This window comes from Chanos chanos, chromosome 3, assembly GCF_902362185.1.
Source record: "Chanos chanos chromosome 3, fChaCha1.1, whole genome shotgun sequence".
NCBI lineage: Eukaryota > Metazoa > Chordata > Actinopteri > Gonorynchiformes > Chanidae > Chanos > Chanos chanos.
Genome location: NC_044497.1, coordinates 33,066,834 through 33,092,099, shown reverse-complemented (window position 1 = coordinate 33,092,099; position 25,266 = coordinate 33,066,834). Strand labels below are relative to the sequence as shown.

The 25,266-nt window shown below is 42.1% G+C and overlaps 2 protein-coding genes across 4 annotated transcripts; one reads left to right on the top strand and one right to left on the bottom strand.

The window, feature by feature from the left end:
• Window positions 1–749: 749 nt before the first annotated feature.
• asxl1 (ASXL transcriptional regulator 1) lies at window positions 750–17,432 on the top strand. 3 transcript variants are annotated; one of them, XM_030769402.1, is made up of 13 exons: window positions 750–1,234; window positions 7,536–7,618; window positions 7,938–7,940; window positions 8,062–8,179; window positions 8,373–8,535; window positions 9,813–9,886; window positions 10,627–10,711; window positions 11,336–11,455; window positions 12,155–12,321; window positions 12,419–12,515; window positions 12,717–12,822; window positions 12,934–13,855; window positions 14,085–17,432. In XM_030769402.1, exons 1-13 carry the CDS (start codon window positions 1,178–1,180, stop codon window positions 17,202–17,204), a joined length of 5,115 nt encoding a protein of 1,704 aa, XP_030625262.1. In that variant the 5' UTR covers window positions 750–1,177; the 3' UTR covers window positions 17,205–17,432. The 3 variants fall into 3 exon arrangements, with proteins under 3 accessions (XP_030625262.1, XP_030625260.1, XP_030625263.1); XM_030769400.1 differs by having other exon boundaries at window positions 11,336–11,489; window positions 12,156–12,321; XM_030769403.1 differs by lacking the exon at window positions 11,336–11,455.
• Window positions 17,433–20,054: 2,622 nt separating this feature from the next.
• Window positions 20,055–22,986, bottom strand: pcmtd2a (protein-L-isoaspartate (D-aspartate) O-methyltransferase domain containing 2a). The gene is made up of 5 exons (XM_030769475.1): window positions 22,680–22,986; window positions 22,285–22,387; window positions 21,493–21,664; window positions 21,266–21,389; window positions 20,055–20,523 (listed from the first exon to the last, which is right to left on the bottom strand). The coding sequence occupies exons 1-5, from the start codon at window positions 22,984–22,986 to the stop codon at window positions 20,093–20,095; spliced, it is 1,137 nt and encodes a 378-aa protein (XP_030625335.1). The 3' UTR covers window positions 20,055–20,092.
• Between the last annotated feature and the right edge of the window lie 2,280 nt (window positions 22,987–25,266).

The window sequence follows — 25,266 nt, the reverse complement described above, 5'->3', positions numbered from 1 at the left end:
TGCATCGATTTGCTAAGGGGGCCAGTAAACTGTCTCATAGCGGCCTCTAGCGGTCGTCTAAGCTCAACATCAATGCAGGAAAAGTAGCGATTTATAACTTTTTACCGGGAGTATATTCTGTTTTAATATACTGTGCATTAGGAAATTCTTCAGACTAAGAATCTTAGATCTTTGACTCCCGCAGAGCGTTTTGGCACTTCACAGCAGACAATTCTTCATCAGGAGATTAGATTACCCTGTGGAAGTAGCTTATTTAACGAATGCACATTAAACGTCCATAAAACGAATAACATTTAAACTGGAGCTTAATTCGTTGTTTCGACTCACAATGCATATGATACCCATGATTTGTATTCACAGTTTTGGACATTTATTTTGTTTCGGCTTTAATTTTGACAAATTGTAAACCGGATGTTCTGGGTGTTCACTCAGTAGACTACCGGAACATGCTTTCTCAAGTAAATCGTCATAAATTTTCAGAAGTTTACATTTCAGTACTTGGAATCAAATTCAGAAAATCATATAAAGATTTCCATTTAATGTGTTCTGGTTGTTACAAAGGTTCAATTTAATTCTCCATTTTGGCTCTCTAGAACAGTGGGCGGAACCGTAATGGCGTCTGATGTATGAACGTTACGTCAACTGAGTGCTACTGCGCGTTGTGTGCATAGGTTGTGGCTGCTTTTCACATAGTGAAAGAGGGGGATGGGGAGAAGAATTGTTTTGTGTTGCATTCCTGCAGTGTGTTTGACCTTTGACCTCGTTGTTGTGCTCTTCCCCTCCTTGCATTCCAAAGTGAGGATTTCCTGCAGTATGCCAGAGGCAGTAGTAGCTGTGAGGGCTTGCTCGTTTTTGCGCCCTGATCGTGTTTACCAGCAGTACTAGGATAGCAAGCCAGCGTAGAGGCGAGCTGTTGAAAATTGTTGCAACGTATCGGCTGTGAGGTACATGCACGGCTCGATTTTACGGAGACGTGTGCAGTCAGAAAAGGACTAAACGGAAAAATATTATCTCTTTGTTTGTTCGCGTAGCTAAAAGGAGAGGAACAATCAGCGGATTGAAACACTGCAGCTAGCCTGGAAAGCTAAAGCTAGCATATATTATCGCCCCACAGAGGTTTCATATCCGCCGAATTTAGCTAGTTCGCCAACAGAAGACGAGTGAAAAGACAGAGGAAATGAAGGACAAACAGAAGAGAAAGAAGGAACGCACGTGGGCAGAGGCGGCTCGCATGGTAATATGCTATTATTAACGCTTGATATATTGTTGTATTTTGTTGTCTTTAAACGGTAAATTGACATTATTTAACGTCAGACAGCTACCGAACAAAGCTGTCTATGCATGGGCTGTTTCCCCCCACGGATGGCCGTGGACTCTGCAGCTAGAGGGAGTGCTTTGAGACACAACTACAATTTAATAACCCCGGCGGGTTTTTGAAAATAATTTTTCGTTAAATGTTTTTAAACTACCAGCGACGTATTTCAAAACAACTACTTCACAACATGGCTTACTACTTAAAATATTAGATAGAATATTTCTATATTTTCTGAATAAACTAAAGGGCCATGGGCTTGTCGTAGCATGGTATAACTGCACTACCGTTTGACCCTTTGTTTGCATGCAAGCTAGCTTGTAGCTAAATTAGCCAGACAGCTAGTCAAACGCGATTTCGGATACATTTTCTAGCCAGTGATTGAAATGTATCCCATTTATCCCGTAACACCATTTAACCCGCAGAACTTTATCCCACACTATCCGACATAAAGTTATGATGTGTGGGGTTTGATTAGAAGTAGCCACTTTAAAAGAAGTAACATTCGGCCTGATAGCTCGACCAACGTCTTCCTTGCAACCATTGAATTTCATTCATCAGATACCCAATGCTAGAGGTCAATACGTTTGTCGATTTCATGTTTTATGTTGTTGGGGTTTTTTTGTGTTTTGTTTTTTTTTCAACCGAACGTGATGTGCATGTTTATCAGTGGTTCATTATTTCCTGGCATAATACTCGCTGTTTTGCGTTTGCACCCCAGTGTTTTGTTTGAATGAGGTTTGCTCTGTTGTACACCATCTAATTAATTTGTACTACCACAAATTTGCTAGATTAGGTAGATGAATGCGTTTGCTGAAACTGGTATTGAATATAAACATCTCCAGGAGTAATCTTCTGTCAGTATCTGGGGAAACAAACTGTTGGAGACATTTTTTCATTTAGAAACTGGGTTTTTCATCCAGTAACCAGGGACAAATATTTGGATCCACTATACCCTATGTACCACGCAATAATGACATCTCAGGAAAGTTATTTCCAAAGCTATCTAAAATGTACAGGCTATTTAGGTACCTCTGGATGCCAAAACAAGAGTGTCCTTATCAGCAGGAGGCTGGTACACAGAATTCTGAATGAATAATTTAATGAAAACATGGTATTTGATGCCTATAAAACTTGTTTCTGTCCTCAGATGCAACCCGTATTATATACCAGGTTGTGAATGACTTTTGTGAGTTTTTGGTTTTTTGTTTTTTTTTTCAAAGCTTACATGTTCAAAGGAACATGTGTTTCCTGTTCCAGATGTTCCTCAAGAAGAACCGAAACTAAATGCAGTGATGAGCTTTATCTCGGTAAATGGGAGAAAGGATACTGTAACTGATGTCAAACAACAGAAGTTTTGCTCTGTATTTATTAAAGTTTTTTTGTCAGGATGCTGTGAAGACAAATGTTGCCTGGTTATGTTCAGGGCAGTGTGTCTGAGTAATATTTGTGTAATATTTTAGGTTGAGTTACTTCCCACATGTCAGACTGCTATCTCCACTACTCAGTTAGTCGTCTTGTTCTTTTAATATGCACATGCAGCACAGCAATAACCCTAGTTCCATTTTCTGTGCATGTAAGGGAATGTTTGTGTCTGCATAAATGGGACGCACATGTCACTGGAAATCTTTGTGGTGAAAAGGAATGCAAGTTAGCTTAGATGCTGGAGGCCCTAAAAAAGAACTTTCTGGAAGTGCTGAAGTTGTTCTGCATGTGAAGTCTTTTTTATCCCTTGCTCATGGGGCTGTTCAGACAGGCACTTTCTTTCTCATTCTTGACTCTTGAGTCATATGATTTGTGTTTTTGTACTCACTAAAATGTGGTATATACACATGAATATGCAAATAGGTTTTTAAACACATCTCAGACTTAAATTCCATCACAGCACAGCTAAGAGGTCTTCTTTGACACACTGAGGGAGATTAAGACCATGTTTTTGGTTTTTTTGTAAAGACTGACTTTTTAGGAGTCTAGACAATAAGATATGGGTACTCGTATAGGCATATAAGTGTTCTCATAAGCTTGTAAGTAGTTTGGTCACATGTATGCCAACATATTTAAATGTGTACAGTCTCATGAGTTCTGCACCTGCATAACTGACGATGTTCTCAGTCCTGGTGTGAGTACACTGTGACTTACAGGAGAACATATCTTACTGTGTTGGGTCTTTGGCTCTGCAGTGAATTGAAAATGACGATTGAAACCGTGAGGCAGAATAAGAGTCAGTACATAAAGGCTATACACATGGTCCTGGGCTGTTTGTTGGCCTGTGTAATTGTAGTAGACCATGCAATATACAGAGTTCTGAAACTGTAGAACTTAGCCTAAGCTGCATTGACCTTAAAAAGGTACCATTTGATTTTTTTTTTTTTTTAATATACTTTAATATACTGCTCAAATCTAATCGGGATGTTTTGGTTGAAAGATGAATCATTAATAACCCAGTTACTTGTTTTTTTGGGGCCGGGTCTTCCCTAGCCTTAGAGTGATGGTCACGCAGGATTTGTCTGTACTGTAAGTTCTTTTACTGCTTTGTCAGCCTGTGCTAATTTATTTTGAAAGTAGGCAAAATGGGGTACCAATAATTTCCAGAACAGCAAGGAAATTCATGCCATTGTTTTAATTTCTCAATTTTCCATGAACCTTTCCATGTTAATCGTTTAATTAATCAAGCATTTGGAATTGAAATCAAACAGACTCAGTTCTTTTCCATTCAGCATTGTAACGATGGACTGAACTTGGTCCTCATATGTCTTTGAATTAAAGTTAAATTAATAGCTGTTTGCCTGTGTCGGCCGCTGGTTATTTCTTTTGGTTTACCACAGCTTGATCAACGGAAGTCAAGTCAATCCTTAACTGGTATCTTTTTTGAATTTCCCCATAAAAACAGCCATGCAACGATCCTTCTGCTGTAAAAACGAATTTGGTCCCAATTAGCGAAGCTGCAGGGTGTGTCTTTGTGTCACAGAAATAGGGTGAGACTGTAGCTGTGGGTTTAATGTGGGCCCTTTTTAAACAGATGTTTCAAATGCTCCTCTTATGAGCAGGACTTGAAAACAGTTTTTCCCCTCTTGGTTTCTTGAGCAGAATTAATGTTTTCTCCTCTTGTGTGCCATTGTGCATGTTTCTGAGCTGGTTTAAAGAGAATATGCATTATTTTGTTATTTTGTTCCATAATGTGTTTTCTCCTCCCAAGCACTAAATACACCCCATAGCTTCTTTCAAAACCTGTTATCTTTGTGGCCCAGTTTCTGAATAGTAAACAGAGGACAGCTGAAGATAGACCTGTTACAGTCGTTGTATGTCTTACAACTGACAAACCCTTATACTCTAACAGCCCCTACCTGTGACCTGCTGCATTAAGCCTAACTATTACTAACAAAATTTGCACAATTTGCACAGATGCGCCACATTCAAAGATGACTCTTGTGTGGTTTAATCCAAAAGCTCCCTGTTATCTCTCCTCTTTACCCCTTGCTTACTTGTTGAACCAGATGGTGTATTGCAGTGGCCAAAGAAAGTTTGCAGGAACATGTAGGCTTAGAACAAAACATTTTTAAACTTCTTTTTGTGAAATTTCATATGATGTGAAAATGTTATTAACCAAATACTCAAATTGAAGTGGCTGCTTTATGGTGTGAGCAGTGTTTTTATTTTGTGTCATTTTTTGTTCAGATAAAGATGCCTGATGTTATGGTTTTGGTTTCTGTTTTCAAGCCTTGCTTATGAAGAGTGATTGGGTTACACATGCCGCAGAAAAGAGACAATGATTAGAGTAGTTAGAGGAGGCAGAGTAGTTGCAGGAGGCAAATTGAGACTTTACCACAAGACCCGAGTCCATCACTCTAGCTTTTAATGGTTAACTGATACGTGTGTGCTTTATAAGTTATCTGTGTAAGCCTGTGAATAGCTGATGATCTGTTCAGAAAGTATTTACCCACTGAGTTCTTTCCTCACAATTTGGTATACAACATGATACAAACTCAAAATAACTTGGAGTTTTGTTGGTTTCTTACTGACAGAAGTTGTATTAAAATATTTCAGTGGAATGAAAGTTCTGGAAATTCAAACCTTTCAGTGACATCCCAGTTTGACCTCAGTTTCATCATTCAGTTTTAATGTAAGGTCACTTTTTACTTACTGGGGTGTCAACCTCTCACCTTTTTAATATGATTTTGGTTGAAATGCACTTGTGTGCATATAGCATCACAGTTTACATTGCACGTTTAAAAGAGACTAAACAAGGAAAAACACAGAATTTTCAGGTGGCCAAATTCAGAAAGTGTTAAATGTTCCCAGGAGCAACAAGGGATGCAACATAAAGAAAGGGAAAGAGTATGGAATCAGCCAGATTCTTCCTCAGACAGGCCACCCATCTAAGTGGAGAATTCAGGTAAAAGAAAAAAAAAAAGACCCCATTCAGTGACATGATGAAACACTCTGAGAGTCCTGACAGAATAAGAGTTCTGTGCCTGGGATGAGAGAGAGAGTCCAATCTCTGCAGTTTGTCAGAGTACTAACCTTTATGGGAAAGTGGCCATGCTCCATTAAGAGAGTGTACTTCTGCATTTTTAGCTGAATGTGCTGTGGAAAAATTCATGTTGATGCATTCAGTTTTTGGTGGCAACATGGAAAAATACAGCGTTGCCAAGGGATGTGAATTCTTTGTGAAGGTGGTGTGTAGGCAGAGATTTGAATAGAATTTATAAGAGCATTGTAGTTTTTTTTCTCCCTGATATAAACCTGTTTTAGACTATTTTCCAGATTATAGATAAGCCCAGGTATTTTGTTTGTGCGACCCAGATGTTGTATTTATGACTTCATTCTAGAACTTTCCTTCTGACGTACATCGCTGTGCCTCTAAATACTCAGACATCTGATTGCCCTTGAAACAGCCATAGGCAGTTTTTTATTTTCTCTTTTTCTGCCTGATGCAGAACTAAAAAGATAAAAGCCACCTCTGCTGAAATTTGTTGAGTAACTGCTAATTTGTCGGTAATGCAGAAGACATTTTTCTCCTTCCCCACTCATCAAAGAAATGGGGAAAAATAAACCCAAATTGTAGGCAGCTCCTAGCTGATTTGCCAGTGTGTAAGCCCTGTCTTCTCGAAGTTTTAATTCCACATTGTAAAAAAAAATGTCCAAAGCCATGTCAGCAGTACATAAGGAATGAATGCCAGTGAGAGGCTGAGAGTAACTCTGTAATTTAGTTTTTTCGATTGTTGGGGAGGAAATCCAGTTGCAGCGTTTCCATCTTGGTTTCCGTGTTTTCAGTTTTTTTTTTTTCACTGTTCAGATTGTCCCTTTTATGACAGGACTCCTTAAATGTGTTTTTTCTCTCTCTCTCTCTCTCTCCCCCTCTCTTCCCACTTTCATCTCTGTATTCAGAGAACAATTACATTTGATTCCATTTCCTTTTCACTGTCCTTTCTTCCAGATCCAGGAGAGCATTAGGCTCCTATTGTGCAGCATTTCCTTTTGTAACCACAGAGCAAAGAGAGGTTTGCCTTTTTTTCAGGCTGCCTTGTAGCATTTGAAAAATGCGGGTTTTATTTGTTTTTTAAAACCATATAACATGCATTTTCTGTCTCGTCACAGTAGATGCAGATGCTTTCAGCAAAATGGTAAAGACAGTTGCTGTGAGGAAAATAAATGCACTGAAATGATGTTTGTGTTTATGTATCCTCCTGCTTGTCTTCATACATGATGTTTTCATCCATCAAATCCATAAGTCCTGTTCAGTTGTTCACAGTCAGAACCATAACTGATGCCCAAATCATGAATGCATATTTTAATCATGAAAGAAATAGAAAAGAGTTGGATGTGGTCGGGTATTCACAGCAGTGCCACACCACCATCTTGAGAGTAACTGCAACAGGACAGAAAATGAATAAAAAACGGAAATTTAAGAGCAAAAAGAAGTAATATAATTACAGTAAATGAGTGATCAGAGAATGTTTATTAATGTGTGTCATGAATCATGTGTATCAGTGTGTCATGAAATCTGGACTACCAAGGGAAAAATAATACTGGGAACCACATTGGCCAGATGCTGATTGCATTGTCATACATTTATTATCCAGAACATACTGGCGATAACCTGAGATTTGACCAGGTTTGTTAAGTGATTAAACGGCTGGCTGTTTCTTCTCGTTTGTGATTCACTGACAAATCCATAGCAAGCTCCTGTAATAATGTAGGTTTTCTTTTTTGTTTTGCATAGGTCCTGGAGAACTTTTCTGATGCCCCAATGACACCTAAACAGATATTGCACGTCATCCAGACAAAGGGCCTTAAAGAAATGAGGTTGGTTCTGACTTTCATTTTCTCTCTCTCTCTCCACACCACACATTTTTCTTTCAAGCTCAACAATTGAATTCAAGAAGTGCTTCTTTGTACACCTACCCATTGACTGTATTTTACAACCCCCTAAATAATTAGGCGTAAAAACATGCTAGGATTGTAGCAGTAGATTTGTACAAAACTGCTAGTCTCCAGTCTCCTGTATGTTTTTTTTGTTTGTTTTATTTTTAATTTTGAGGTACTAAGTTACTACTGTAATTAATATTTCCCTTTTCTTCTCTTGTCCTACACGTGGCAAATTCGTCTTCCATCAACTAATCAGGAGGTAAGCAAAATGTCTATAAAAACATTTGACTTTCCTTAGCTCATGTTGTCCCCAGATCAAACTTGTAGTCTCCATTCCTCTCTCCAAATTATTTTTCTCCCAATTATTTTGTTTCTCACAGTGGTACAGCCCCTTTAGCCTGTCTGGTCACCATGCTACACTCCCAGGTCAGAGGAGACAGAGTGAAGAATAGTATCTTCTTCAAGCTGCCAGGGAGAATGAGCCTCTTCACTCTAAAGGTACAAGCTGATGAAAGCATTGCGTATCATCAGGTTCACTCATACACGCTCACATTTCTCTTATAAAATGTCTTATCGCCTCCTAAAATGTCAGACGAAATCACTTTAGGCTACTTAATACACCCATCTAACACACTCACACACCCCTTCACTCCATGGACATCTCCACTGATGGCTAACCCTCCATGTTCAGAAAAACGCACTCCAATGGACAAAGAGCCCTACAGCATCAGAGACCACTGACATGACAACCACATCAGCAGCATCTACTGCAGCAACAGTTGGGACGGCAGAGGGGCCGGAGCAGGAGAGCTGTGATTCCACAGAGACAGCTGCTGCTAGTGGTGAGAACGATGGTGTGTATGGCTACAATTGGGTTGGTCTGCCATGCTTAGCGTATTTGCTCATTTTATATAAACATACCCCCCCCCCCAAGTTTACAGACTTGGGCTATTTAAGAAATGGTATGATGGACAAATGTGTATCTGTCATTATTTCTTTACAAAAAAAAAATCATTATATCTGCACCTTCCTGTTTGTAAAATATAAAAGCAACCCAAAATAATGAATGTCAAGTGTGCAGAGCTTAAATAACATAGAGGCTGAGAGACAGAGATTTTTTTTTCCTGAGGAAGTGTGTGTTGCCATGGTTACCACAGCACATGACTTAGCCAGCAGTGACCTAGATGAGAGAGTGGTTCAGAACATGTGTATTTGCATGTACATTTGCAAGAGACAGCGAATGTTCCAATCTCTGTGTTGCCTATTCAGTGGAAACGTGGAGCAGAAATTATGGAAAAGGTTGTAAATTTGTGGTGAACTGGTGATTTGCGTGACATATTAAAACTGTCTATTTTTCTAAATAAAAGGAGGCACACTGCACGTGGTTGATGGCAGTCAGATTTTGTCTCACTCCTTTTTACAACGCTGTTGGATGACTGTATTGACAGTACTGAACTTCACAGCTGTATTTCTGGGAAATTTGCTGGAGGTTTATCTTAGCTATGTAATCTAAGACTAGATTCATAATTTATGATTTGGATTTATACATGAATCCACTGTGTTTGTCTGTCTTTAAAAATATTGTGAATGTTTGCTGTAGCCTTTTGTGTAGCCGTTGCACGGTAGGATTAAATCTGTGAGTCGTAGTTCATAAACATATTTGTGAGTTTTACAGGTTTGATGGGAATACTGGAGAAAATTCTCACAGCGACATCACTCCCTCTTCCAAGAATACACTACACATTGTCTAGTTAACTGAATCCATGGTCGTATGTGCACACTTCTATAAAAATGCGTTCTGTGAATAGCCTTTCAGTAATGGTGACACACTGACATTTCCTATTTTATGGATGGGCACTCCTGGTAAATAGGTGTCATATATAGCATTGCATTTGCTTTCTTCACAGTATTTTAATTCTTTAATAAATTTATATGTCTCTTTCATATGCAACAAGGTCTTCCCCTCCCACAGAGTAACCTATGAACCTGTAGTCTTTTGTTTTGCTTTTCAACACCATCATGCTTCCTGGAGCAATCTAATTTAATAACAGCATACTAACATATGAATGCTCTTTAACAGGCGTGTTTAGGTGTTTCAGTTTGGATGACCTCTCTTTTTTCTGTCCCTCAGCTTCGGTGGATGAGACTTCCTCCAGTACATCCTGCTCCACAGAGCCACAGACCCGACTCAGCCGATCATCACAGGTACTTGCAAACGTCTCAGATCAACCAGGGTAGATAACCCAACATGATCTTAATCACAAAACTACAACAACAGATCCAAATACCACATTATGTGGCACAGAACCTCAAAAGCAGGGGTTGATAATCTGCCACGTATGTGAGCCAGTGTATGTACAAAAGCACCTCATACAATCCAAAAATGGAGAACAAATGATCAGGGAAATGGACACTCTGGGGAATTCATTTCCTTTGGTGGAACAGAATATGCTTTCATAGCAGCCTGCTGTGACAGTCACCTATGAGTCATCATTATTGTTAAATACACTTCTTACAGCCCTGAAGTCGTTCTCTTTCTTTTTTTTTCCCCTCTCCCCCATCAAGGGGCTTGTAAATCTGTTTGTCAGTCAGTGAACAGGTTATTGTCGCTAGCTGAAGGATCTGAATTTAGAGTTTTTAATGGGTTCCCCCTCAGTGGTTGAATATTTTTGTGCACTGACTCATACATAAATAACCTTACCCTTACAGATGATGTCTGTCTGATTTCATGATTTGAGGAATATTTAGATCTTTGAAATATTTTGTCAGATAATTCAGGTGCTTAGAGACACATTCTGTTGTCAGATTACCCCAAATGCTCAATTCCATTTAAAAATGTTCTAGCGATTTAGTTTATCAAGATCAGTGGGTTGTGCAAAAGTGTTTGTTAGCATTGATTACTGGGTGCAAAAGTCTTAATTCTGACTCTTTTTCCCCTCTTACAGTCTGGAAGACAGAGGAAAAAAGCTGTAATGATGCCACGTGTGGTTCTTACCCCGCTCAAGGTCAACGGAGAACATGTCCCATCAGGTTACAACTGCTCTTATTCTTTGCTCCCTTCTCTCTGTCTGTCTCTCTCCCCTTTTCCTCCTGTCGTCTTTTTTCCATTCTGCAGTGGTTTGTTTATCCGCTCCCTCTGACTGTGGCTGCTCTTTATCTGAGTGCCCTGACAGCGTTTGTAATTTTACGCGCTGACACTCTTTAATCATTTATACTGCAGTCTTCTCAAGGGCAATTTTCCCCACAGTTCCTTCCTGTTGGCAGCCTCCTCTGTGCTCTTATTGGCTAACTTTGTCTGTGCTATAAGCAGCATCTTTTTTTCTAAAATTCACTGACTTGTACATGGACCTCAGTATCTTCTTCAGTTCTAAGCCAATCTGTCTAGCTGTCTTCTCAGTCCTGCTGTGTGTGCCTTTCCCTGGGTTTAAACCTCTGCTTTGCATCTTAACCCCGGGGGTTTCCTTTCATCCCCCTGTGCCCATTGCACCTGAGACCTTCCTATCTGCCTTTGTTTATGCATACCTGCAAACTCTTTGCTTGTTACTCTGGCCACTTCAGCTCTACTGACCTGTCTACCTGAGCTGCCCTCCCATCACTGACTTGTTTTTAGAGAGAGTCTCACTAGCCTCCCCCACTCCCCACCTCTCCCACTAGGAGCCCCGGGGAGGCGCAGGGAAGGCTCAAGGGGCGGCCCTGGCCCCACGCTCCGTGCCCGCTCCGAGCTGGGCTGGAAACGCCCCCAGCACTTCAAGAGTATGCGTGGTCTTCGTTCAGGTACAGAGGATGAGACTAAAGACCCCTCTAATTCATCAATCCTTCCTCCCTCACCCCTCCCCTATGAGTTCCTAAAAATGAACTTTCCTCCCTGCACCTCTAAGAGGTTTGTTTGCACTGCCCCGTGTCCTTGGCAGTACTTCATGGACTGAAGTGGTTCTGTGGTTACATCAAGAAAAAAGGTTGAAGAGCCTCTGCTTCTTCCAAAGGTCACAATTTGGCAAAACAACTTTTCCCATTTCCCCCTCAAAATGATGGCTTGGCAAGGCCATCTTACTGAATATCAAAGGAAATGAAACAGAGTTGATGTGTTGATTAGTAACCTTGAATTAGAACTCAAACCAAACCAAGTTTTTCAGCAGGAGAACAAAAGATCACGGAAACTGATGGCTAAGTTTTTGATGCTTGTTTGTTTTGGTTTCATAATTAAACTCAGAGATGCTAATAGCCTGTGGAATGCTTAGCATGTATTGTCTGCTTGGTGAACATTTGATTGTTTTGGTTACTAAGTGAGTAGTACCTCTTCTTGGCTGCTGATTGGGCGCTATTTATGCAAGCTACAAAAAGCTATGGGAGTGTGAAAGTGTGTATGTGTGGAAGAGAAAAATAGGACAACGTCTTAAATCCCTTCTAAAATAAATTCTTATCACGTGAGTTTGTATTTGGTCAAATGAACACTTAATACTGTTGTGTTTTTAGGACCCATGAAGAGGAGCCGAGGGGGCGTAGAGGTGGATTTCGAAACCCCTGGCTCCATCCTGGTCAACACCAACATCCGTGCCCTAATCAACACGCGCACTTTTGCTGCTTTTCCACCGCACTCACAACAGCAGCTTCTACAGCTTCTCCCTGAAGTTGACAGACAGGTTTGTGAGTGTGTTGTAACAGTGTTTATGTTCTATCACGTTTGCATCCATCTGCTACTTTCTCCCTACATAATGTCTCCCTTTTGATTATGATCAGGTTGGCCCAGATGGTCTTGCTCGTCTCAGTAGCTCAGCCCTCAACAATGAGTTCTTTACTCATGCCTCCCAGAGCTGGAAAGAACGGCTGGCTGAAGGTGAATTGAATTTCCTTATGAAGTAGACAGATTTGTTGTGATGAATATTTTTGTGTGGTTCCCTTTTATTTATCTTTGCATATGTGAGGCTAGTGGTCAGAATTAATTATTTCAGTAAAGACCCTTCTCAGACATTGCAATTTTTGATCTAGTGAATATTTTGTTGTGATGGAGAATGAAAGTTGTATTTCTTTATCCAAGGTGAGTTCACACATGAGATGCAGATGCGCTTCCGGCAGGAAATGGAAAAAGAGAAGAAAGTCGAGGCATGGAAGGAGAAGTTCTTTGAGGAGTACCATGGCCAGAGGTAAGAGATCCTGTCCACCTTTTAAAATTCAAGGTCTAGGACCATAATACATTGATAACATGTTAAGGAACAATTATTTTCATCATTTCTCTTTCTGCCGTTAACCTCTAGGTCTGGTTTGACTCGAGAGGAGGCTCTGAAGCTGACAATGAGTGACACAGGAGATGTTGCTGCGGCAGTTCTGGAGAGTAACACAGCCTCAGTTGCCACAGGGACACCCAAGAGACGTAGTGTTGGAAGGCGACGGAGGGAGGGACGTATGAGGCGGAGGTCACGGGCAGACTTGAGGCGTAGAGCTCGGCGCCCTCTGTGCAAAACCGCACCCCCTGCAGTGGCTCAGGCCGAGCAGGCGGAGAGTAAGGTGACTGTAGATGCTGTGGCAGCTGTCTCAGTACCTGCACCAGAGGCAGCCACAGTTCAAGGAGAAGTGGTCCTCCAGGCAGAGTCTGCACTAGATGCCCCAGTGGAAAGCCCCTCCCAAGAAGCTGTCCTATCCCCTGCCCCTGTACCCACCCCAGCTCCTCCATCTTCAAGCTCCACCTGCGACGAACCGGAAGTCTCTACTCGTCTGCTGCCTGAAGTGGCAGAGCCTGCTGTGGCCTCTACCTCTTCACCCTCCTCATCATCATCTTCAACATCCTCCTCCTCCTCTCCCTCTTCATCTCCCTCGTCTGCCTCAGACAGGCAGGGAGCTTTTGCTGCTAGTTCTGACTCTTCATCCTCCTCCTCATCTTCAACGGCTGCTGTTGCCACCGATCCACTTGATGATGAGGCCTCAGTCATCACTACAGGAACTGCAGGAACTGGCGCTAGCAGCAGGGAAAGCAGCCCAGCAGCGAGCCCAGCCACCGCCTGCCCAGCCATCCAGCTCAAGGAACAGAAGAGGAGACCGGATGAGTCCCAGGCCTTCACTAGCTTTCCCGAGAAGAGACCACGGCTTGATGAGCGTCAGTCCTTTCGTAACACAGTTGACTGTGTCCACTCAGAAAAGCCACAGCCCACAACAGAAGAGCCTAAGGTCCCACCGATCCGGGTATGACGCTATTTTTAAATTTTGGCAGAGATTTCTTAATCTATGATTGTGTAATTCAAGTAATGAAAACACATGTTGTGGCAAGTACTAGTGGTCAGAAACACAAGATTTCTGAGTTGAAGACTGTAGTGTCATGCATAATTTTGGCCCACACATTGTGGATCCCTTATTTGGTGGTTTCATGTGCCCTGTTCTTCTCTTTGTCTTCTTCTTTCTCCCTTCTGTTTAGATTCAGCTCTCCAGGATCAAACCGCCCTGGGTTAAGGGCCCGCCAACTTACCAAATCTGTCCCCGCATCGTGCCCCCGAACGAGGGGTCGCGGCGCTCTGGGACAGGGGCGCGGACCTTGGCAGACATCAAGGCCCGGGCCCAGCAAGCCCGTGCCCAGCGCGAAGCCGCTGCTGCTGTTGCAGCCACTGGGGACGGGGCAGGGCCTGGCGGGGGCGCGGGGGGCGGTACTGGGGTACCGGATCGCACCAGCGGGCGGCGGACGAGAGAACACCCAGGTCCTGTTGAACCAGGAGGAGGGGGAGGAGGAGGACGAGGAGGAGGAGGAGGAGGAAGAGCTGATGTGGAGGGACAGGAGTCACCTGCGAGCTCTCATTCGTCTGGAGCACAATTACAGCTGTCCAATGTAGATTTATCAGAGAGGCCTCAAACCTCTACCCCGCATGCAATGCTGTCTCCTTCCTCCACCTCGTCAAACCCTTCCCTGCCACCTTCTGAGCCTCCTAAAAGCCCTACACCATCACCACCAGCAGAGGACAGCCCTGTCTCCCAGGACCAAGTGGAAGAGGTCTGCGAAGAGGAGGAAGTGACTGCCTGTCCCTCTGATAAAACCTCTGACCAAGCAATGGATACTCCAGCACCCACCCCAAGTGAATCAGAGTCCACGTGTAGTCAGCAGGAGGGGAGACATGAGGAGTTGGACTCTAATGAGAGCAGAAATGCAACACCCAGTTGTACCTCACTGTCTGTCTCCGAGAAGTGCTTAGGTGAAGCGGTATCTCTTGTGCCCACCTCCATTCCAGACTCATTACCCAGGTTTGGGGCTCAAGGGGTTGATGTCATCAGAACCCTGGCAGCTTCATCTCAGCCATGGGAGAGTGAACAAAATGGCAGCGAGCATCGTTCTGGGACATCTGGGGTTATACAGCATGGCTCAGACATCAAAGGGCTCAAAGAGACAACTCATACTGCACGAAATGGATGGGCTGAGGGTTGTGATCAGCACACTGTAAGGGAGAGAGTGTTGCAAGATCACAGTAGTGGAGAGTTGGATGTTGAAAGCAAGTCTGGAGGTGATTATGAAAGCTCTGGTCCTTGTCTACCAGGCACTGCTGGAGAGGAGGATCCTGGGGCACATAGTGATTCCACAGAGACTGCTTCAGACTTTGAAAATGAAACGCAAGAGGATGACACAGTGGTGTGGCCTAATGCAGCGGATTGTAATGGAGTTCAGATTCAAAGCACGAAGGCACAGAATCAGCCTGTGATACAGACTCCAAGTCGACTGAACTCCTGCACTTTGAGCCCGCCAATGGTTCAGCAACCAGTCATCCAGACCCATGTCTCCAACCCTGCTCATAGTCAGACTGTTATTCAGGCTCGTTTCCCCAATGGTGTGCAAAAGCAGCCTGTGATACAATCTCAAAAGCAGCACACTATTCGCAGCCATGCTCAGGACCACGTGTCCAACACTTCGGTCCAGACCCACGTGCAACCTCACCTCACCCAGGGAGAGATGGACCAGAACAGGGCTCACAGGGCAAGTGATGTCAGCAACAGTGGAAAGTCATTCATCCAAGGAGACGATGAATCTAAATCCAGCAACAGAGTGACTGCTGATGATGCTGGAGCAAAGTCCTCAATAGTTGCTCCTGCTGCTGCTACAAAGAGAGTGCAAGGTTCAGCTCGACCAGTGTCCTCTGTGGAGGCCAATAACCCGCTAGTCACACAGCTGCTCCAAGGCAGCCTCCCCCTGGAGAAGGTCCTACCCCAGCCACATTCAGCCAGCAAGCTGGAGATCAACCGACTACCAGGCGGCCCAACAGTACTTCCGCCTAACCGCCAGCCTGGAGTGCCAACAAGGAGTTTGGGACCCCGTTTCAGAGGACCTCCTGAGACAGGAGGGCTTGCAGAATCAAGCCCAGAGTTCCAACACAAAGTCCATGCAAACAGGGTTTCTCCTGGGCCTGGACGGAGTTATGGTCCCTCAGCACCAGGCTCAGGTCCCTCACGGATGGCTTGCTTGTTTGAGGAGGCAACCTCACGTGTTTCCACTGTCCAGCAGTTTGTTTCTCAGCAGCCCAGTGGAACAGTGCCAGCAGGTGCAGTACCTGTTATTACCTCGCTCCCTTCCAGTGCCTCTCGGCACCCAGTGGACATGAATTCTCAGAGTTGTGGACCCTTTGAATCAGCTGTTATCAAAGAGCACCCTGGACCTCAACCTTCTCGGGGTGCAACTCCTGAGAGGCCAGTTGGCTTCCAGCAGCACCCCAGCAACCTCTCGCAACCCATGTGTAGAACAACACCAGATGCCCCCTCTCCTCCACATGGTGACCTTTGTCCCACAGAGGTCATACCCACTGTTAAGATCAACTGGCGTCCTACCAAACCGCAGCATCAACAGGCCCAGTTTTATCAACAACAGCTCTCTCCTGTACCTACAGTGAAAAATGAAGTCTCTTCTCGCCCCTCTTGCCAACAAGCTCTTACCAAAAATTCACCTGCCCCAAACAGTGGGAATGGCCCGGTGGTAGTAACCAAAAAAGAACCTCCGAGTTCTATGGACAGTTTCTTGAGTGGTGGTGGAGGAGGAGGAGGAGGGGCAATGGAAGGACTACTTAACATGGAGATGTCTCTTGCCAGGATGGCAAAAAAGGAACAAAGCAAAAATCCTTACACTCGCCAAACAGATTCCTCAGTCTCCCCATCCTCATCTTCTCCTTCCTCTTCTTCTGCCTCATCCCTTCCCTTCCAGCTTTACGGAAAGCTGCCAAAGCTACAACAGAGTGGTGCTGGGGGTGTCTTGGGTGGAGGAGTTGGTGGGTCTACACCTGGCTTCAGCTATACCGCAAACGTGTCTGTTGTAGATGGAAGTGGCTTTTCCCGCAGCATAGCAGATGGCGTGCTGCAGCTGCGGCCACGTGTTAGTGTTGGTGGCGGTGGAGGCCAGAATGCTACACTTAGCATCCAGGCCTTTGCTGACAGCACTGCAGAAGAGGTGGCACTAAAGTGTTCTTGCCGACTCAAAGCCATGATTATGTGCCAGGGTTGCGGTGCTTTCTGCCACGATGATTGCATCGGCCCTTCCAAACTGTGTGTATCCTGCTTGGTGGTCAGATAGTGTGCTTCTACGCCCTCAGACTAAGCCTGGTTGTCAGAACTAATGCTGCGCCCTCTCCAGACTTGGTCCACTTGGCTGTTGCCAGAAACCCTATAATGTTTTGAACTCGTGAACAAAGGAGATCAAGGGCAGGGCACTAAGTGTGGATATGGACCAGTTTTTTGAGAAACGGGCCAGGCAATACCATGGGGTGGGAAGATGCCTTGTAAAATGAAAATCAGTCTGTATTTTTGTTGCATATTTTTTCTATTGCTGTTATGATGTTATCATTATTGTTATTATTATGATGATGATGATGATGATGATGATGATAATAATAATTATATTATTATTATTGTTGTTGTTGGTATTATTAACTGAATTTTCTTGGCACGGTTGATTGTAAATTGTGCCTTTTTCATTTTGTTTGGGGGGGCGGTGTTTTGGTTTTTATTTTGTTTTGAGTTTTTTTTGTTTTTGTTTGTTTGTTTTTTTTTCCTTTTGGTTTTCACAAGAACATTTACCTCATCTACTTGACACCAGTCATCAGTTCAGTGTGAAAATGGTGGCGTTATTGTTTGCGTTTCTCTCTACTGTGCCTCTTTGTGCAGAGGGCTGAGAGAGTTGTTTTGTGTGTCTTGTCTTGCAAAGAAATATTTTTTTAATCATTAAACGAGCAAATTACATTTTTGTTATTTTGTAAGTGCTTTCACTCCTTTTTTATTTTCTTATCCAAAGTGAAGTCCAGTCTGTACTTGGCGGTTAAGCACAGTATTCAAACTCAATAAAGCTGACATTGAGCAGATTCTGTAGATGCGGGGCCTCAATTTACATTTACCTCTTTGACGTGGGGTCAATTTCATCATAGTTTTTTCTCTGAAGATACAAACATCAGAACTGATATCAGTACAGACACTGTGATTTACACACAAGATCTTGTCAAGCAGTTCTGTGAATTATTACAGGTCTCTTGTCACATACTAATCTGGCTCCAGAATACTGCTTTTTTTTTTTTGTTATTTTGGAATTTTATTTTCCTCACATTCACAGGAGCAATTTAACAGTTTTTAAAATTCATGTTTAACTTTTTCGTTTACATGGAGATCAGTAGAGAGCACAGTCTTTATTGATAGTTTCCAGAACATGTTTATGTGGATATCCATCAGTTTACATTCTTCAAAAACATGAGCACATTGGAAAATGTTACAGTTTAAAATATGGGCTGCATCTACATCCTCTGGCGTTTGCTACATTTGGCACACTTTACCTCTGTATATTCTTCATACTTACAAGACTGGACTAAGGGACCAACAGGTCTTGCATTGTACTTTGCTGAAGGATTCAAGATGATAAATCGTTCAATTAATCATCTTGCCAAAAGCATGGTACCCTGACTACCTAATACATATGAATATATATTGTGATATACATCAGGCTCTCACTCACAACTGTTCCAGCTGTCTACCAGCTTGTTTGTTTTTGGTAATTGTGAGGAGAAGCATTCTAAACAAAGTCATCAATGGCTAACCACATGACTTTCAATATGCAGCACCAGGAAAGCCCCAAAATTTCAAAGCAGCCTGTCAATCATCAAATTAGTCATAGGTTAAAAAAAAATCTTTACTTTTCTCTTTACACACAGAGCACACATATCAGGCAAACAACAAATATAATCAGAAAGCAATATTTTGTGTCACATGTAATTCAGATTTTAAAAAGAAAATGGATGGTCTTCTAGTTAAAAACCTGAAAAATATAAATTGATTTATGGAGCCTGAAGACTTAATAAAAAGTCGATGCTCACTTGCGCCCTATAGCCCAACACATTTAAGGAGACGGCATAGCATGTGTTTTCATCTTTTTTTTTTTTTTTAAGAATCAGATTACAATGTCACAGCACACGTGCACAGAAATCATTTCAGTCTGAGACCACTACAGTCAGCATACGTGGCACTGTTAATGACAAATGCCAAAATTTCTGTGATCAAACTCTTAGGCAACTGAAGAAAATAAACGTTAATAATATGAGGACAGATTGTTCTGGCCAGCAAGGTTGTGTTTCAGGTAAACCAGGGATCTTCGTAAACCATGTTCATCCTGAACAAGCTAGAGTACCATTCAGTCCAATGTGATTCCTCTCACAGATATTGTGTTTTGATGTCTTACATTTTTAATATCTCCCCAGAAAAATATCAGTCTGAAAACTCTTCTAAAATGAAAAAGAGTATGTGTAATAGTAGATTATAATTATAACAGTAGTGTATAATTATAATACAGTTCTAATATTTATATCTTGTCGAGATTTTAGTTCATATTATGTACATATTCAAAATACACACTGCGGAATTATGGGTTTTTTTTTCCCTTTTGTCTCTATCCATTCCACAGCATCAATCCACCTTTGAAGACATACTTGAAATGAGAGATGAATTTGTAAAAGACATACAAATGAAGTGACTCTATAGCAATATCATTAACATTTTATGATCTAGTAGGTTATCAACTATATATTCCAGCAGTTTCCATCATGGCAAATTCTGTGCTGAAAGAACCACCTGTTAGTACAGGAAATTCCAAGAAAGGAGATTAACCTGTTCATCACAAGAAAAGCAACCCTTGAGGAAAGGAGTATTTCTTGACATCTGGATTAGGGTACAAGGAACTGAAAGGGAATGTGGGCTATCCCAGCTAGTGTTGGCTGCAGTGTAAAACTTTGGTGAATCTAATGTCCTGTGGGTATAATTATTAGGCAGTAAGAGCATTTGAAAAGAAATTTGAAGGGCCTTTTGGGATGAGAGGGGCTTGAATAAAGTAGGAGATTTTCTCTGAAGACAGGGATTAATGTGACCACAGGGGATGCTTGTTGGTAGCAACAGGATTGGACTTGGCCCTGTCTAGTGTTAGGTTTCCTACTTCTCCCTGTAATACAGCAGGTACATCTTCAGCGGCTCCGGAAGAGGAAGGCTTAGGATACGCTGTCTCAGTAGGTTAACTGGAGTCTCCATCAAAAGGACACTACCCTCTCTTCTTCTGCCCTCTTCTTCCTCAGCTGCATCTTCCTCTTCATGCTCACAAACACCCCTGCAGTCTTCTTCATCCTCGTCCTCTGTTCCTACCTGGTTGTTGTCATCCATGGGCCCAGGGATCAGTCGACTCATGAATATGTAACGGTTGGTCAGCAAAGTGGAATCACGGTGGTCTCGTCTATGTTTCAGACGAGATCTACCTCTGGACCCGCATCTCCTGGGTAATGGCCACGTCCCCGATAAAGATTTCTTTAGCGTGTGACGAATGCAGATTCGAGCCAAATCTTGGAGGGTTCGTACCTCGAACATGGCAGCTGATCGAAAATAAACATGAACAAGGGCCATTATTTATGGGGCAAGACAGTAAATTAGGCAAATTAGTTGTTTTTAACACTGAGCTGTCAGAAACTTTGGGAAGACTTCTTTAACATGGGTAGGATGTCCAGTTTTTACTTACACATCGTTTTTTACCTACCATTTTTTGCCTTCCTGTGTCAGAGCAGGGCCTCAGTTATTAATGATCTTGATAAAACTGACATCCACCAAAATAAATTATACAATTAGTGATTCATTGAATTGGTTTTAAAAAGAATAATTTTGCCACTGGAGAGGAGAGAACATTACAAAGAACATGTAGAAGCCCTCAAACAAAGATCAAATCTTTAAGTGAAATAGTAAACCAGTACTTGCCAGTTATTCTGGATGTGTGTGGATTTAATGCATTACACACACAAGACAAGAGACCAGCATTTGTTGAGAAAACTAAATATATCAATCTCTCCTCATTGTCTTCTAAAAAGTTAAATTGAATAGGACACATTACAGTGTCTGGTCATACTTAATCAGTGAGAATAAAATAATCAAATTCAACAACTGAGAAGATGCAAGGGAATAACTGTTAAATTGTTTGAAAACATCATTATGAGAGATTTGATGTCAGAGGAGTGAGTTACATGCATAAAAACACTGGGAAAAAAACTGCATACTCTACTCATGAGCTGATTTCTCTTTCTTTTTTTTTCTTCTTTTTGTTTTTGTTAGTTGTCTGATACTCACGAAGAGGCACAGTTCTAGGTTTGCCATTTTCTCTGTGTTTAGGTAACACTAGTGGGGCGAATGACACAGCAATAATCTTCTTGGTCTCCCATGTGTTATAGCCTGTCCGAGTGATCTTCGTTAGCTAAGGTTAAAGAGTATAGTAATAGATCAGTCAGGGCAAGGCAAGCATGTGTACCTCAACAAGTCTCTGTAGGGTTGATATATGACATTGTCCAAACACATACCTTCTCTTCAAGAGGCAATACCAAAATTCCCCCCACTTTCAACAGGCTCTTCATGTAGTCCTCATGTTCCCGCTGCACTCCTGCTCCACAGTAAACCCGATCATACTGCCTGCTCTCTGGAGCTATCTCCAGACAGTTCCCCACCACAAAAGATGGCTCACAGAACTCAAACCTGAATCCACAAATCCATAAACATATGATTAGTGGTAGAACAGAAAAAAAGCCTTCTATACAACTCAGATATTATGGCCTTTTGGGAGAGATCTCTTAAAGAAGGCCTCTTTTGATCAGTGATACCTAATCTGGCATTCAGTTGACCTTTGAGCCAGTGCATTCTTCTGCTTTAATTATGACATCCATCTCTCTTGTGTCAAATTCTTTTAATTTGTTAAATACAGTCTATATTCTGGTTACTGTATTTTCTCCTTGAAATATGACTAGTCCAAACCAGTGTTTATGCTGAATCACCTAGGCATATTGTAGAAAGTCTTGGCTTGAGAAGCACAACCAACCAAGCTATTATAGACTACAGCTATGTATCTGAAAGGAGAACACTGTTGAAAGTCAACAAAAATATGGGCCTCAACTTACGAACAAAAAATGTTATCTGTAAGCTAAAAACATAATCAAATAAAACACATTTTAAATATGTGCTCACTAACTGAAGAGTTAACAAAGTCAAGGAGCTTGAAATACAATACAAGCATAAAGTTAAGCAATAACACATGACTCAACCTGCCATTTTAAACTACTCCACAATCAAGTAAACATCAACACATGGCAAGGACACACCTGTCAAAGCTGTCACTTGTCTTAATGAAGAACTCAAGTTTCTGATAAGCATACTCAATAACATCAGAATGGAGTTCAACACCATGATTTATGCCAAATGGACCTGAGAGAGAGAAGGATATAAATAAAATGTTAGCATTAGAGGAAGTATCGGTAAACTCATGGAGCAGCCTAATGATGACGTTCAAAGCAGTGTGTATGGTGCAAAGAATAAACTGGAGAATCATAAGAAATAATCTTTACCACAGAAACTCTCCATATTTGAAGAGGAACTTCAGAAAATGTCAACAAGCCAGATACCATTTACTTCTAAGTTAAATATTACTTATTCTTTTTTTTGGACATCAATATACCACAGATTAACTCTCAGTCAGCCAAATATTGCAGTAACTCACCCAGAATGAGGCCCACCATGGTACTGAGATAGCCTGTGCCACTGCCCAGATTGAGGAAAGACAAGCCAGGCTGCAGGTCCAGAGCCTCCATCACCTCAGAGTAAATACAGGGGGCAGAGAGGTGGATGTTGCCATGCCTCCAGGCCAAGTCCTTGTAAGCACTGTCACGAAACTCCTCTAAATAATAGTCAGCACGATCGATGGCCCTGAAAGCTTGTTCCACCAGATCAGATCGAATATACTGTGCCTCCTTCAGGTTGTCAATCAACTCATCATTGTCCTCCCCAGCACTCACTGCTCCCCCCATATCTACTTGTTGGAGACAAAAAGAGACAGATAACCATGGCTAAAGAGCTATTGAAGCAATAAAGCCAGATAATCACGGCTAAAGAGCTAATGAGGCAATAAAGTTTAGACTGTTCAAAATTTATCCTTTATCTGCCATCACCTTTTATCTGCCAGTAACATTTTACTGACTTGTGCATGCCGCCTCACAAAGTACAATGAGATGTAGTCTATGCTGCTGATGTATAAGAGACAACATGTTCACATTCTCATCACGTAGGCTGACACCTGTGAGTAGCTCAGGTGCTAGCGGCTGGTAGGACTGCTTGCTTATTTCATAAGACTTATTAACTTTATTTTGATATTCTATTTTTCTAGTTGTGGACAAAATAATTATAGCTACATATTGTATGGCTAGGTGATCACAGAGGCTTGTTCAAAAAAAGAAATTTTTGTTATTTTGTATTGTTTGTGCTTGCTTTCACACCTTTTTTTCTTATCAGAAGTCCAGTCTGTACTTGGCAGTTAAGGACAGTATTCAAACCTGAAACTGAGCAGATTTTGCAAATGCTGGACCTCAGTTTACATTTAATGTTTTGACTTGGGGTTAGTTTCATTCATTCATCCATTTTCTTAGTCGCTTATCCTACTTAGGGTTGCGGGGGGTGCTGGAGCCTATCCCACTGCTCATTGGGCGAAAGGCAGGGAAACACCCTGGACAGGTTGCCAGTCCATTGCAGGGCAGACACACAGACAAACACATTCACACCTATGGGCAATTTAGTATCCCCAATTCGCCTGACTTACATGCCTTTGGACTGTAGGAAGAAACTGGAACTCCCGGAGGAAACCCATGCAGACACGGGGAGAGCATGCAAACTCCACACAGAAAGGCCCATGGCCACTGGGCTGGGAATTGAACCCAGGGCCTTTTTGCTGTGAGGTGACTGCGCTACCCACTGGGTTAGCTTTATCAGAACTTTATCATTGCAGATACTAAGATCAGAACTGATATCAGTACAGACCCTCTATTTAAATGTGATTCAAATATGAGGTAGATTGTGAATGAGGCAGCTGTGTAAATTAATACATGTCTCCTGTCACGAGTTAATCTGACTCCAGAACGTTGTGATTTGCTATTTTACAATTTTATTTTCCTCACATTAACCCGTGCATCTTAACGGCTGCCTATGATTTTCAGGTTTCCTCAGTTACATATATATGTGTGTGTGTGTGTTTGTGTGTGTGTAATCGAGGAAACTTCGATTACATATATATGTGCCTGCGTTATATATTTATGACATTTTATATATTGTATATATTTTTGAAAGCTCGTGTCAATATAAAATAAGATTCAGAATCAATCGGACGATGGCGCTCCGGCGTAGAAAAGCTCACACTTCCCCAGAGACGCTACTTCAGGAACTGCAGAGCTGGGGAATATTCTCTACCAATCAAAGCACGCTCAAAATGCAGCTGCGCCATTGAACAACAAAAGCGCATTGTAGGCTCAGCTTATGTTTTAACATGCCCTTTAGTTTTATACTTGTAATAAATCACACAATCATTCAAAGAGGTTTATAACATGATCACGGACTGAATGCAGTCTCCGTCGCACGCAGGGCTAATTAATAAGACAGACCGTTATCTAATAACTAGCTGACAACCTAGATTTGATAGGGATTTGCCATCATAATAGAATGAAAATAATAGACGATCCTGTAGGAATAGTACGATGATCGGCTCACCTTTGATTTCTGCAGAAAGTCCGTTCAGTTGTATTTTACAGGAAGAACGTGGAACAGAGCAGTACGCAATGGTAAATGTGTGGTCTCCGCCGAAAACAAAGAAACACCAACAACACAGCAGCAACAGCTACCGTTAGCCTACCACTTTGCTTTGGCGATTTGTCCACGCTGTGCAAATTTGAGTTAAATGTCTTCCTGGTGATCTTCTTAATTTTACCTTAGGATTTCTCCCTATAAACACTTAATGCAAGTGGCCACAATTCTGGATGTAAACATTAACCAGCTGACGCTCTGACGTCACGCACACAAACAGAGATGCGGGTCGGAGACCGACGGATTCATGTTCCACTACTCTGTATGATCTATTTCAGTACGACTATATTTCGTTCTAACTTGACTGAACCAAACGGCTGTCAAAGCAGCGACGCATCAAGTCATAGATAATCAAAGAAATATAATGTTATCGGAGTCTCACCTACATGAAACCCAGAATAACTGTGTGAAATTGACATGTCCACAGAAGAACTAATTTCAGCCAACACAGACTGAAACCG

Excerpts from the sequence above, each read along its gene's own strand:
- asxl1 (XM_030769400.1), top strand. The coding sequence starts at position 1,178 with ATGAAGGACAAACAGAAGAGAAAGAAGGAACGCACGTGGGCAGAGGCG. Across the intron at positions 10,712-11,335 it reads CGGAGAACATGTCCCATCAG|GAGCCCCGGGGAGGCGCAGG; the intron begins GTTACAACTGCT and ends CTCTCCCACTAG. Across the intron at positions 13,856-14,084 it reads CTAAGGTCCCACCGATCCGG|ATTCAGCTCTCCAGGATCAA; the intron begins GTATGACGCTAT and ends CCTTCTGTTTAG.
- pcmtd2a (XM_030769475.1), bottom strand. The coding sequence starts at position 22,986 with ATGGGGGGAGCAGTGAGTGCTGGGGAGGACAATGATGAGTTGATTGAC. Across the intron at positions 21,665-22,284 it reads ACAAGTGACAGCTTTGACAG|GTTTGAGTTCTGTGAGCCAT; the intron begins GTGTGTCCTTGC and ends TTGTGGATTCAG. Across the intron at positions 21,390-21,492 it reads TATTGCCTCTTGAAGAGAAG|CTAACGAAGATCACTCGGAC; the intron begins GTATGTGTTTGG and ends CTTTAACCTTAG.